This window comes from Salmo salar, chromosome 12, assembly GCF_965601325.2.
Source record: "Salmo salar chromosome 12, fSalSal1, whole genome shotgun sequence".
NCBI classification, from domain to species: Eukaryota; Metazoa; Chordata; class Actinopteri; order Salmoniformes; family Salmonidae; genus Salmo; species Salmo salar.
This window is the reverse complement of record NC_138302.1, coordinates 32081772-32095568: the sequence shown is the minus strand read 5'-3', so window position 1 is coordinate 32095568 and position 13797 is coordinate 32081772. Positions and strand designations below refer to the sequence as shown.

Genomic DNA, 13797 nt, shown 5'->3' with positions numbered 1-13797 from the left:
CATCATTGATGATTTTCTTCCCCCCCCCCCCCCCCCCAGTCTGATTTAGTGCCCGGTCTTGTCCACTCTGTTTTAATTGGGCTTGTGGGCATTGTAGAGGGAAACATAAAACATGTATGTGTTCCTGAGAGTCTTATATTTCAGTGATGGGGTCATAATATTTTGGAGCTTAAACCATTCAAAAGAGTCACATTTTTAAGAAGAAAACAGAAACCGCTCTGTTTATTAACACCGCATCTAGCTGCTACTGTACAAGAGTTTATTGACGTAACCCCGGTTCTATGAACCAAGCGCAATCTTTTTTATTTATTTCAGAGTTTCTCTCTCCATTTTTTAATCAGGCTACCCGTAGTTTGGGAATGCTGCCATAACATTTCTTACAGGTTTCCTCGTGGTTCTATTTAAAGTTATGTTCTCAGATTGTTCAGAGAACGTTAAGAAAAAACGTTCTTCTGTGGGACTTTCAGTACTTCAGCGTAATGTTTTCTGCAGGTTTCCTCATGGTTCTATTTAAAGTCATGTTTGCAGATTGTTCAGAGAACAACTTGAATATTTCAGCATAACGTTTTCTGCAGGTTTCCTCATGGTTCTATTTAAAGTAATGTTCTCAGAACATTAAGAAAACTTTCCATAAAATCCACAAGGAAACATAAGTAACGCTCTAAGAACGTTCTAAGAATGTTATTTAAAAACATACATTCTTAGCATCAACAAAACTCTCTCATCCTCTATCTTGTTAAGTGTGTTAAGGTGTGTTGGCCCGCCCACTAATTGGCCACACCTGATCTTAATGAGTGCTTGCTTCCTTTGAAATAGGATCCTTTTGAATAAACTAAAATGAACAGCTATATATGAGTAAAAAAACATGGAATGCTAGCTCCATCCTGGTGGTGCAGTGGACTAATTCCATGGATACATCAGAAGATCGTAGGTTTGAATCTCACAGATGCCATTCCACAATAAAAAATACATGTGTTTGCATCAGGACTCAGGATAAGACCCAGATGCAGACAGTTCGAATTACAAATGTTTATTTACAAAGCAGGGGGCAGGCAAACGGCAGGTCAAGGGCAGGCAGAGGTCGGTAATCCAGGGCAGAGTCAGTAAGGTACAGAACGACAGGCAGACTCAGGGTCAAGGCAGGCAGAATGGTCAAAGCAGGAAGAACTAGAAAATGCTGGTAGGCTTGACGAGACAACAGTAGAACAGCAGAGAGGCTAATAATCTTAGAGATGGGGAAAGGGCCGATAAAATGGGGTGAAAGTTTGCGGGCCTCCACCCAGAGTGGCAGATCCCGAGTGGACAACCATATCCTCTTCCCGAGAAAATAACGGGGAGCCGGTGGCGGTCCGCCTGTCATCGATACCTGGAGGTGGTCTTGAGAAGAGCAGACCGGGCTCTCTTCCAGGTATGGTTACAGAGGAGGACAAACATCTGGGCCGAGGATATGCTGACCTCTTCCCTCTTGCTCAGGGAAGAGCAGGGGGCGTATAACCCATTGAACACTCGAAAGGCGAAAGACTAGTGGCTGAGCAGGGGAGGGTGTTGCGGGCGTATTCCACCCACACGAGTTGCTGGCTCAAGGTGGTGGGGTTGGCGGAGACGAGGCAACGAAGAGTCGTCTACAGGTCCTGATTGGCTCGCTCCAACTGGCCGTTAGACTGGGGGTGAAACCCGGAGGATGGCAGACTTAGGAGACTCTCTGGGGAACTCGGGTAACCTCGGATTCTCTCTGGAACTTAGACCCCGGGGACTTCCGGGATTGGGATCGTTGGGCGAGCGAGTGGGACCGGAATCAGACCTCCTCTCCCTCCTACATTCCCGTAGACGTCCATCGATCCTGATGGTCAAGGCGATGAGCAAATCGAGATCCGTAGGCAGCTCCCGGGCTGGGAGCTTGTCTAACTTTCTCCGATAATCCATGAAGGAACGTGTCGAACAGGGATTCTGCATTCCAGGCACTCTCAGCAGCGAACGTTTGGAAATCTGTGGGAGTCTTGACGAAGCTGGAGTAACTTCCGGGCAGCCTCTCTCCCAGACAACGGAGAATCGAAAACCTTTTCATCTCAGCCACGAACTCTTCCAGACTTTATGAGGTACACTTTCTTCGAGCGGTCTGAGTGAAAGGACGAGGGCTGCAGCTCGAAGATGAGGGAACACTGGGCGAGAAACGCCCAACAGGTTCCTGACTCTCCAGCGAAGCGTTCCGGAGGAGGTAAGCGGGGTTCTCAGGAAACCGGGGTGGCCTGGAGAGACGTGCTGCTGATAGCAGGGTTACTGAAGGCTGGGAGGTTACTGTCGTGGCTGGCTGCCTAACAGACAATCGGCGGAATTGCTCCAGCAATGTATTCAAGGCATGGTCATGGCGTTCCGCCATGTTTATTTACAAAACAGGGGGCAGGCAAATGACAGGTCAAGGGCAGGCAGAGGTCGGCAGTCCAGGGCAGAATCAGTAAGGTACAGAAGGGCAGGCTCAGGGCAGGCAGAGGTCAGTAATCCAGGGCAGTGTCAGAAAGGTACAGAACGGCAGGCAGGGTCAGGGCAGGCAAAATGGTCAAAACCGGAAGAACTATAAAACAGGGACTAGAGAGAACAGGAGTACGGGAAAAATATGCTGGTAGGCTTGACGAGACAAGACAAACTGGCAACAGACAAACAGAAAACACAGGTATAAATGCACAGGGGATAATGGGAGGGGCTTGGAGACAAGCACATGACAGGGGAAACAGATCAGTGTGACAGTTTGCACGATTAATGCCTAAGTAAATAAATGTCTATCTTTGCTTGGATTTGGAAACAACTAAACTAGCACTGTAATTTAAAGTCTTATTGAAACAAACATGTTCTCAGAACGTTATTTAATTACCTTCAAATAACGTATTGTTTCCGTTCTCAGAACATTAATATAACCTCCCAGAAAAACATTCAGGGAACCATAGTAAAACGTTCTCAGAACCTCCCTGCAACTTAAAAATGTATGTTCCCAGAATAGGAGAATAGTTCCCTTTCGTTTAAAAAACGGTCAGTTTTAACGGTCAGGAAATGTATGGCTTTGTTCCCAGAAGCAATGGGAAACCAAAAACGTACATTCCCACAACTTCCAAGGAAACAAATGTGCTATCTGCGATATCACTGTCAAATATACAGGATATAAACATTCCATTCAAGCTAAACAATGGTTTTATAACATTTTGCAAAAAAAAAAAAAAAAACATTTTTATAATCTCGAATCTAGGAATGAACAATCTGAGAACATTCATATTTTACAAACACACGAAGGTACCCATAAGCGATCATTTCTGATGAAAAAGAAAAACGTTGAAAAATGTGTGGATATAGCGTTTTGGAAATAAACTTTTCAAATACATCTCCATGATCAAATCAAATGATGTCTACTGATGGCCAGCTGGACCTTTACTTTCCTACATACTGAGGCTGGTTTTCAGTCAAACCTGTACAGTATGTTTACACACTGTCTTAGTTTAATCAAATTTGCCCAAGCTCACACACTAATTCTTAAAACCATCAAGCATCAACCTGTTAGAGGAGTCTGTAGTTGGATTTGTACAGTTGGGAAAACCATTCAGATTTTATTTGAATTCAGGGAAAATGAGCTGCTGTGTATGCACTGCAAGGCAGGTTAGACTTAATTGAGCCCTGCCTCTTTCCATGTAATGATGATGAATGAGTTCTACCTTGTCAGAGCATGAACAGACATATCCCCAGGGCCTTTTCACATTAACAAAAATCTTTAGTGATGAATAGCACACAGATACAGTGCCTTCAGAAAGTATTCACACCCCTTCACTTATTCAACATGTGTTTGTGTCACAGACTGAATTCAAAATGGATTGAAAAAACGCACAATACCCCATAATGACAAAGCGAAAACTTGTTTTAGAAATGTTTGCACATTTATTGAAAATGAAATACAGAAATATCTCATTTACATAAGTATTTACACCACTGAGTCAGTACATGTTAGAATCACCTTTGGCAGCGATTACAGCTGTGAGTCTTTCTGGGTCTAAGAGTCTCTAAGAGCTGTACAAACCTAGATTGTAAAATATTTGCACATTATTCTTTTTTAAATTCTTCAAGCTCTGTCAAGTTGGTTGTTGATCAGTGCTAGACAGCCATTTTCAAGTCTTGCCATAGATTTTCAAGCCGATTTAAGACAAAAAAAACTGTAACTAGGCCACTCAGGAACATTCAATGTCGTCTTGTAAAGCAACTCCAGTGTATATTGGCTTTGTGTTTTACGGGCTGACTACACCTCTCGCGTCGCGTGCATGAGCGTTGAAAAATAAATGTAGAAATGTATATTATTAAATTATTGCACCCACACTGCTCGCGCGTGCCAACAAGCATTTGTGTTGCCAAGAATAGAAGTCAGTTCTATTTGTGACGCAGATCGCGCTGCAAGTCCTGCCTCACCCATCTCCTTGGTTTATAGAAGCAGGTACCCACGTGCCATCTCCTCATTGGTTATACCCACGTGGGTGACTGATATAAAGTCAAGAGAAGAAAAAGCCTGGAAGGAGGAGAGATGACTAGAAACGATTCGGTTGACCGTTTTATGTGTGGATTAATTGGCGGAGTAGAGGATCTGGTGCATTTCAGGTAAAATAACAACTCAATGTTTATATCCCAGGACAAATTAGCTAGCAACAGCAAGCTAGCTAAATAGGACAAATTTGCTAGCAAGTGCAAGCTAGCTAGCTAAATTGCCATAAATGTTTAATGCTTTTCGACCTGTCCCCAAATTAATATAACTGGTTCAGAGTTTGATATTTTAACCTGCGTGTCATGATCGCATTTGGTGTGGGGGGACAAAATACATTTATGCACGATCGCGCACGATGGCGCACACGCGCAGCCAGCTGGTTTGGGTTCCGTGTTAGGTTATTGTCCTGCTGAAAGGTGAATTTGTCTCCCAGTGTCTGTTGGAAAGCAGACTGAACAAGCTTTTACGCTAGGATTTAAAAAATCCCTAGTCCTTGCCGATGACAAGCATACCCATAGCATGATGCAGCCACCACCATGCTTTAAGATATGAAGAGTGGTAATCAGTGATGTGTTGTGTTGGATTTGCCCAAAACATAATGTTTTGTTTTCAGGACATAAAGTTAATATCTTTAAAACATTTTTCCAGTTCTATTTTAATGCCTTATTGCAAACAGGATGCATGTTTTGGAAGACTTATGTATAGGGTTCCTTTTCACTCTCATTTAGTATAATGTTGTGGAGTAACTACAATGTTGTTGATCCATCCTCACTTTTCTGCTATTGCTACAATTAAACTCTAACTGTTTTTAAGTCACCATTGGCCTCATGGTTAAATCCCTGCGCGGATTCCTTCCTCTCCGGCAACTGAGTTAGAAAGGATGCCTGTATCTTTGTAGTGTCTGGGTGTATTGATACACCATCCAAAGTGTAATTAATAGCTTCACCATGCTCAAAGGGATACTCAATGTCTGCTTTAAAAATGTTTTACCCATCTACCAATAGGTGCCCTTCTATGCGAAGCATTGGAAACCTCCCTGGTCTCTGTGGTTGAATCTGTGTTTGAAATTCACTGCTTGACAGAGGGACCTTACAGATAATTGTATGTGTCTGGTACAGAGATGAGGTAGTCATTCAAAAATGATATTGAACCCCATCATTGTACACAGGATGAGTCCATGAAATTTGTGACTTGTTGGGCAATTTTTTACTATTTGACTTATTTAGGCTTGCCATAACAAAAGGAGTTGTATACCTATTGACTCAAGACATTAACTTTTCACTTTTAATGAAATAATAAAAACAATTCCAGTTTCACATTATGGGGTATTTTGTGTAGGCCAGTGACACATTTTTATTGTAGCAATTTTAAATTCAGGATGTGACACAAAATGTGTAAAAAGTCAAGGGGTGTGAATACTTTAAGGCCCGGTAAGCAGACATTTTAAATGTTTTACCTCTCAAAAGGTCAAATCATTCATACCCGGTGAACCCATAAGACGACGTGATGAATGATCCTCATGCCTCGCTATGTAAACTCATCCCTATCAAGACTTCACTGTCACTATCCTCAAACCACCACTTATTGAAACCCCAAAGCCCCCTCATTCAGCCAATACACTTGTACATGAAAAAACTTAACTTGATGTATTCTCTGGTGACCCTAAAGGTTAAAAGGGAGTGTTTGACTCAAATCTTCTTTCGCACCGTGTGACGAGAGGTATTTCCAGGGAAACCAAGACACCATTGCGTGCCTAATCACTTGGCAGGCCTTCTGCTAGTTCTACTGTTTTCTTTGGTTCTATTATCACAGGTAGAGATATTTATGTTCTGCCTCGATTAGCGTAAGACGGTAACAAAAGCGAAGGGGTGAGTCCTCTGTCTTTGGCCTACGTTCAATTCCTTCCAAATGTCAGCTGGAATGCCTGTGTATCTGTGATATTATGATAAAGAAAGTTGAGGGGAGTGGTATACCTCCTACACTGGAAGTTACACCAGTAAAAGAGGGACACAGCGCAGACTGGGCCAGCACAATTTAGAGAGCTGGAAGGACCCTAACAAAAATCGGTTTATTTCTAATCTAGGACATCAACAATCTTATGTGCTTTTGATTTAATTATCCTTTTCATTTCCCTTTAATGATCAGTTTCTCCATAACTCTTCCACACCCACATCTCAAAACTGAATGAACAACATCTCAAACATACCTTAATTACCCCAGTTACACACACCTTCAGTCTTCATAAGAAAGAGCCTCCTATACATTCTCATCATCCTTGGAGTGCCAGAAACTGACAGACTGGCTTCCAGTTTTTCTATATAAATTAGTTGATACTTTACATTCTTGTGAAGTGCACAATGTAGAGACATCAGGTCCATGTGTAACGCTTGTCGTCTGTAAAAGAAGGGGACCAAAGCGCAGCGTGGTGAGTGTTCATATTAATGATTTAATAATAACAAACACTTCAAACAAACAAGGACATGACCAACAGTTCTGTCAAGTCACAAAATGTACAAAACAGAAAATAACTACCCACAAACCCCAAAAGAAAACAGGCTGCCTAAGTATGACTCCCAATCAGCGACAACGATGTACAGCTGTCCCTGATTGAGAGCCATACCAGGCCAAAACAAAGAAATACAAAGCATAGAAAAAAGGACATAGAATGCCCACCCAAATCACACCCTGACTAAACCTAAATAGAGACATAAAAAAGGCTCTCTCAGGTCAGGGCGTGACACCATGTTAAACCATTATCTCTTGTTTCCTATTTCCATAACAGCATATCACTTTGGCTGTGGTATCCTGACAACAATTCCAGTGTTTAAAAAAATATATATATTAACAAGCTTCATTGAAAACATTCTAAATGGATAGCATATCTGTATGAATTGAATTAAAATCTTTTTAATGCTTTAAAAAAATATATATATTAACAAGCTTCATTGACAACATTCTAAATGGATAGCATATCTGTATGAATTGAATTAAAATATTTTTAATGCTTTTAAAGACTACCTTATACACAGAAGATATTTCCTTGACTATTTAGAAAATCTATAGGTAAACAACTCTAATGTTGGTTCCAGTCAATGATGCTCTCTTTAGGCCAGATAAGAGTGTTGGCTGTACATCATCACACACTGTCCACATAAAACCCTTCCTCATCCGTCGTTTAGGTTACACCATCACGATATCGCTGTCATAATAATTTTACAACTAGGTCTATATTAAGAACAACAGTAATGATATGGTGCCTTTGCGTTTCAAATGTGTTTCTAAGTGATGCACCACTTGCCATTTTTTTCATGGCATTTTTAATGACTGATTCATGGTTTTCCTTGCATGTCAATGCAAGTGGAAGTTAGAGTTGGTGGACCTTGGCCTTGGATACAGGTGTTATGACAGGGTTGTAGACTTCTGTAACAACAACCACTATTGAATGTCTGAGTTATACTTTATTGTCTCTCATTTCCAGGTGAACGATTAGAATATTGATGCGCCCCATTCTGGCACCAAGCATCCATTACGCATGGAGTTTCCATAGTTTTTTTCAATCAATCAAGGGATCCATCTTGGACATTGTTATCAGATATTGCTCTTTTACCATATTTGCTACATAGACCTTTGTGTATAAAAGACCTGACATAGAGAGCTGGCAATATCATTCGCACTTGCTGACTTCGTTTAGTTCAGACTGTTACGTACGATCACCTCTCTTTTAAGGTAATTGCCACCATCATTTTCACACAAAAAATTGCTTTTTGCATTCCCTACTTTTAATAATCTAAAGCTATGTTGTAAGAAAACTCTTATTCTGCATCCAGGCATGGCAATGAGTGGATTGTTGGTGTGCGTCCTCATGGCAGCGCTAGTGGGGGTTGGTTTGACATCACCTGTATCCAAGTCGGATGGCAACACCAAACAGGGTGGGATACTGCCACAGCTACTGGCCAGGAGGGAGGCCGTGAAGAATGCTGCGGAGAACGTGGTTAGGATGGCGCAAGACACTCAAACGAGCATGGCACGGGTGGAGAGGATGTCGCACCTGTCGGAGGACCAGCGCGAGTTCATGTCCAAGCAAATCATGCAGGCCATCTCAGGTACGTGGTGGTGTCGAGTCAAGTGTGTGTGTGAGAGAGATGCCAACATCTACCGTGGCACATTTGAAGTGCATCGTTGTTCACTTGAGCACTTTAAATCCACATTGAACTTTTCTGTTTGGTTCATGTAGGTTTGTATTGTTCGCAGAGATGATGAACGAGTGTCCGGACCGGGACTACCAAGGATGGGTTGACTTTGGACGGCGGAGTGCAGAGTAGAGATGTACCACAGGCCAAATGAGGAACGTCTGCCTGCACTGGCATTACTCAGAAATCCATCCCTATTTGAAGTAGATTGTATATTTTCATTGGATTATGTCATGAGTTTTGCTTTTAATCCAAGTGTCATAATAAACATGTTTGCAGTATGTATGTCTACGGACATTTCTTGATTTCATTTAGGACATGGGCGGGTTTCCATTTAGGACATGGGCGGGTTTCCATTTAGGACATAGTTGGTTTCCATTTAGCACATGGGTTGGTTTCCATTTAGGACATGGGCGGGTTTCCATTTAGGACATGGGCGGGTTTCCATTTAGGACATAGTTGGTTTCCATTTAGCACATGGGTTGGTTTCCATTTAGGACATGGGCGGGTTTCCATTTAGGACATGGGTTGTTTTCCATTTAGCACATGGGTTGGTTTCCAATTAGCACATGGGTTGGTTTCCATTTAGGACATGGGTTGGTTTCCATTTAGCACATGGGTTGGTTTCCATTTAGCACATGGGTTGGTTTCCCGGACACAGAATCTACATGAAGTATTCTTTTTAGTCTAGGACAATGCTTAATGTGTCCGGGGAAACCTGTGTTGTGCTTCCCCTGCCAGCCACAAAATTAAGGAAAAGGGGGGGTTCGGCAAGGCTATTTTCTTTGCTGCCGAAACCCCCCCCCCCCCCCCCCCCCCCTTCTATCTTGGGACTGCAAGGCCTGGCACACTCCAGAATCGTTTTGGTAGCTCATGTTGACCAGTAGTGTGGGCCACAGAAAGTATTTGTCTCTAGCCACAAAATTAAGGAAATTAAAAGGGGGGGGGGTGTTCGGCAAGGCTATTTTCTTTGCTGCCGAAATCCCCCCCCCCCCCCTTCTATCTTGGGACTGCAAGGCCTTGCACACTTCAGAATCATTTTAGTAGCTCATGTTGACCAATAGTGTGTGCCAAAGAAAGCAAAATTAGAGTATAAAGAAACATAAACATCTATTTTAGAAACATTTTGTAATGTTTAAGAAAAGAATGATAATACACAAATAGTATCGCACAATAACACAAAAACATCACAGAAAGTGAAGTTTGGTAACAAACATTAAATAAGAAATACAAGTTTCGATCTTTGCGTAAAAAGATAAAAAATGACAAATCAAATATAACAAGACAATAAATAATATAAACAAATATTGGAAAGCTGCAACGGCTCAACTGATCATTTAGGTTTTCCAGGTGATACCGTCGCCTGGAACTCAAGCCTAGCCTAGTCCTGACATGCAGCGCAGACATAATCCTCCAATAAGGGGATGGTTTTCATACAGGACTGGTGGAACCATCGTGGGCAGCGGTCACAACCAATCTGAAATTTGTGATGAAAAATGTTAATATATTTAAAACATTAAAAACATTTTCTTGAATTACAATTATTTCATTTTCAGATAAAGCGGATAATACTACCTCTAGAAATATTACTGCTTATACAAATTCGTACTCCTAAAAAATGTGCCTTTAGAAGTGAATATGCAATTACCCAGTTAGTGTCTTCCTCATTATTGTCCACCTCCCCACAGAAGTGGCACAGTTGGCTCAGGTCATCTAGCAAAACATAATGTCAAGTAGTCTATACATCTTTACATGTATTTTTCTGAGCGAACAAGGGAATAGTATAGGTTTCTTGTAACAGAATTATTTATACACACGTGTTTTAGTAGCCATCTAGTCAGAAGTTGGATCAAAGATAACCTTGAAAGATCCATATAAAATGTTTTTTTTATCTACAATTATATTAAATTAGAAATTGAACATACCAGTGTTTTGGAGGAGAGTGACTGCTATTTCTTCTCTCATGATGTTAACATCTTTGTCCGTATTTGAAAAGACAATCGACTCCTCCTTCAGAACCCATTCAGCAAACTGGGGATTTTTTTTTTATTGGCATTTCAGTTATCCCCAACAAAATTATGTAACACTTAAGATTCTAATTTGAAGTATAAAACCACACAGCTATAATATAATTTGACTGTTCTGTTTTTCCTTTTAGTCAGTATACTTTCAGTAGGTTAACTGTACATTACTTATACTCTCATCCTTACTTTCAAGGCAAATACCCCACAATAAGTAACATCTTGTTGCCATGGGTGAGGAAGGGTACCACACGACCATCTGGCGATAATACACCCCTTCTCTCTCAGGAATGATCTGAACATATATGTTAATAAAAGTATAGCATCTTGAAACACTTTATTAATTACAATATAGAGATTAATAACAAAGGGGAATCTGAGAATGCAGGGATTCCAGCAGGGTGTGAGTTGAAGTAGTCATATCTGGAGCTGACAAGGGCTGAAATGACATGTGATCATCTGGGATGATCTAACATCTGAGAATGGGCAGGCATTCCCTCGGATGAAGAGCATCTCCGTCTTGCTGATTATGTGCTGTCATTCAGGTGGAAATATCACCTGCACATCTGATGTAGGAAAAGAGATAAGAGATAAGTTGAGTGTCCTGTGAATATGTTTATGTATATGTACTGTACATGTGTGTGTATGTGTATATATATATATATCTTGGTATATACATTTTTTATTTTAATTTCTATTATTATTATCATTATTGTGTTTTGTGGTTGAGGGAGGTTGATGGGGATGGTGTAGGTGCTGGGGGTGTCCTATTGAGGGCGAATAGACCTATTGGGGAGGGGATTCTTCATGGAGGCACATTGCCATAGTTTTGTTTATTATATTATTAGACTTTTTTGTCTTATTTTTTCTTCTTCTATTATTATAACAGTTTACTGTGATTATGGATATGCACTCATGTTTACTTATATATTCGTACTTTCGTTTTCGCCCAGGAACTACTGTACCTACATTCTTAAAAACTAAAACATAAAGTGTAATTTTTGTTTAGGAAAAGCCATAAGAGGGAAAAGCACAATGGGATGGGGGATTGAGGGATGGGTAGAGAGAACAGTAGAGGGCTCTGAAATCTATTATTGCTGAAATAACCACTTCCTTTTGTGACTAGAGTTTAATACTTCCTGTGGCACACATCAGAGGGCATGATAGGTCACCAAAAATGATTCTGAAGTGTGCCAGGCCTTGTAGTCCCAAGTTAGAAGGGGGGGAGAATTTCGGCAGCAAGAAAATAGCCTTGCAGAAATCCAAGTCTCTCACTGTTGCCGCTTGCTATAGACCACCCTCTGCCCCCAGCTGTGCCCTGGACACCATATGTGAATTGATTGCCCCCCATCTATCTTCAGAGCTCGTGCTGCTAGGTGACCTAAACTGTGACATGCTTAACACCCCGGCCATCCTACAATCTAAGCTTGATGCACTCAATCTCACACAAATTATCAATGAACCCACCAGGTACAACCCCAAATCCGTAAACACGGGCACCCTCATAGATATCATTCTAACCCACTCACCCTCCAAATACACCTCTGCTGTTTTCAACCAAGATCTCAGCGATCACTGCCTCATTGCCTGCATCCGTAATGGGTCTGCGGTCAAACAACCACCCCTCATCACTGTAAAACGCTCCCTAAAACACTTCAGCGAGCAGGCCTTTCTAATCAACCTGGCCCGGGTATCCTGGAAGGATATGGACCTTATCCCATCAGTAGAGGATGCCTGGTTATTCTTTAAAAGTGCCTTCCTCACCATTTTAAATAAGCATGACCCATTCACATTTTTTTTAACCAGAAACAGATATAGTCCTTGGTTCTCTCCAGACCTGACTGCCCTTGACCAGCACAAAAACATCCTGTGGCATTTTGCATTAGCATCGAACAGCCCCCGTGATATGCAACGGTTCAGGGAAGTTAGGAACAAATATACACAGGCAGTTAGGAAAGCTAAGGCTAGCTTTTTCAAGCAGAAATTTGCATCCTGTAGCACAAACTCAAAAAAGTTTTTGGACACTAAAGTCCATGGAGAATAAGAGCACCTCCTCCCAGCTGCCCACTGCACTGAGGCTAGAAAACACTGTTACCACCGATAAATCCACAATAATTGAGAATTTCAATAAGCATCTTTCTACGGCTGGCCATGCTTTCCACCTGGCTACCCCTACTCCAGTCAACAGCCCTGCGCTCCCTACAGCAACTCGCCCAAACCTCCCCCACTTCTCCTTCACCCAAATCCAGATAGCTGATGTTCTGAAAGAGCTGCAAAATCTGGACCCCTACAAATCAGCCGGGCTGGACAATCTGGACCCTCTCTTTCTAAAATGATCTGCCGAAATTGTTGCAACCCCTATTGCTAGCCTGTTCAACCTCTATTTCGTATCGTCTGAGATTCCCATAGATTGGAAAGCTGCCGCGGACATCCCCCTCTTCAAAGGGGGAGACACTCTAGACCCAAACTGCTACATCTATTCTACCCTGCCTTTCTAAGGTCTTTGAAAGCCAAGTTAACAAACAGATTACCAACCATTTCGAATCTCACCGTACCTTCTCCGCTATGCAATCTGGTTTCAGAGCTGGTCATGGGTGCACCTCAGCCACGCTCAAGGTCCTAAACGATATCATAACCGCCATGGATAAGAGACATTACTGTGCAGCCGTATTCATCGACCTGGCTAAGGCTTTCGACTCTATCAATCACAACATTCTTATTGGCAGACTCAACAGCCTTGGTTTCTCAAATGATTGCCTCGCCTGGTTCACCAACTACTTCTCTGATAGAGGTCAGTGTGTCAAATCGGAGGGCCTGTTGTCCGGACTTCTGGCAGTCTCTATGGGGGTGCCACAGGGTTCAATTCTCAGGCCGACTCTCTTCTCTGTATACATCAATGATGTCGCTCTCGCTGCTGGTGATTCTTTGATCCACCTCTACGCAGACGACACCATTCTGTATACCTCTGGCCCTTCTTTGGACACTGTGTTAACTAACCTCCAGATGAGCTTCAATGCCATACAACTCTCCTTCCGTGGCATTCAACTGCTCTTAAATGCAAGTAAAACTTCAACCGATC

At 42.0% G+C, this 13797-nt stretch overlaps 1 protein-coding gene across 1 annotated transcript; it reads left to right on the top strand.

Annotated features, from left to right (window-relative positions):
• The first annotated feature begins 8180 nt into the window (after window positions 1–8180).
• On the top strand, window positions 8181–8978 carry LOC106564758 (cholecystokinin-like). The gene is made up of 3 exons (XM_045691245.2): window positions 8181–8233; window positions 8335–8610; window positions 8759–8978. Exons 2-3 carry the CDS (start codon window positions 8337–8339, stop codon window positions 8827–8829), a joined length of 345 nt encoding a protein of 114 aa, XP_045547201.1. The 5' UTR covers window positions 8181–8233; window positions 8335–8336; the 3' UTR covers window positions 8830–8978.
• Window positions 8979–13797: the final 4819 nt, after the last annotated feature.

Excerpts from the sequence above, each read along its gene's own strand:
- LOC106564758 (XM_045691245.2), top strand. The coding sequence starts at position 8,337 with ATGGCAATGAGTGGATTGTTGGTGTGCGTCCTCATGGCAGCGCTAGTG. Across the intron at positions 8,611-8,758 it reads AATCATGCAGGCCATCTCAG|AGATGATGAACGAGTGTCCG; the intron begins GTACGTGGTGGT and ends TATTGTTCGCAG.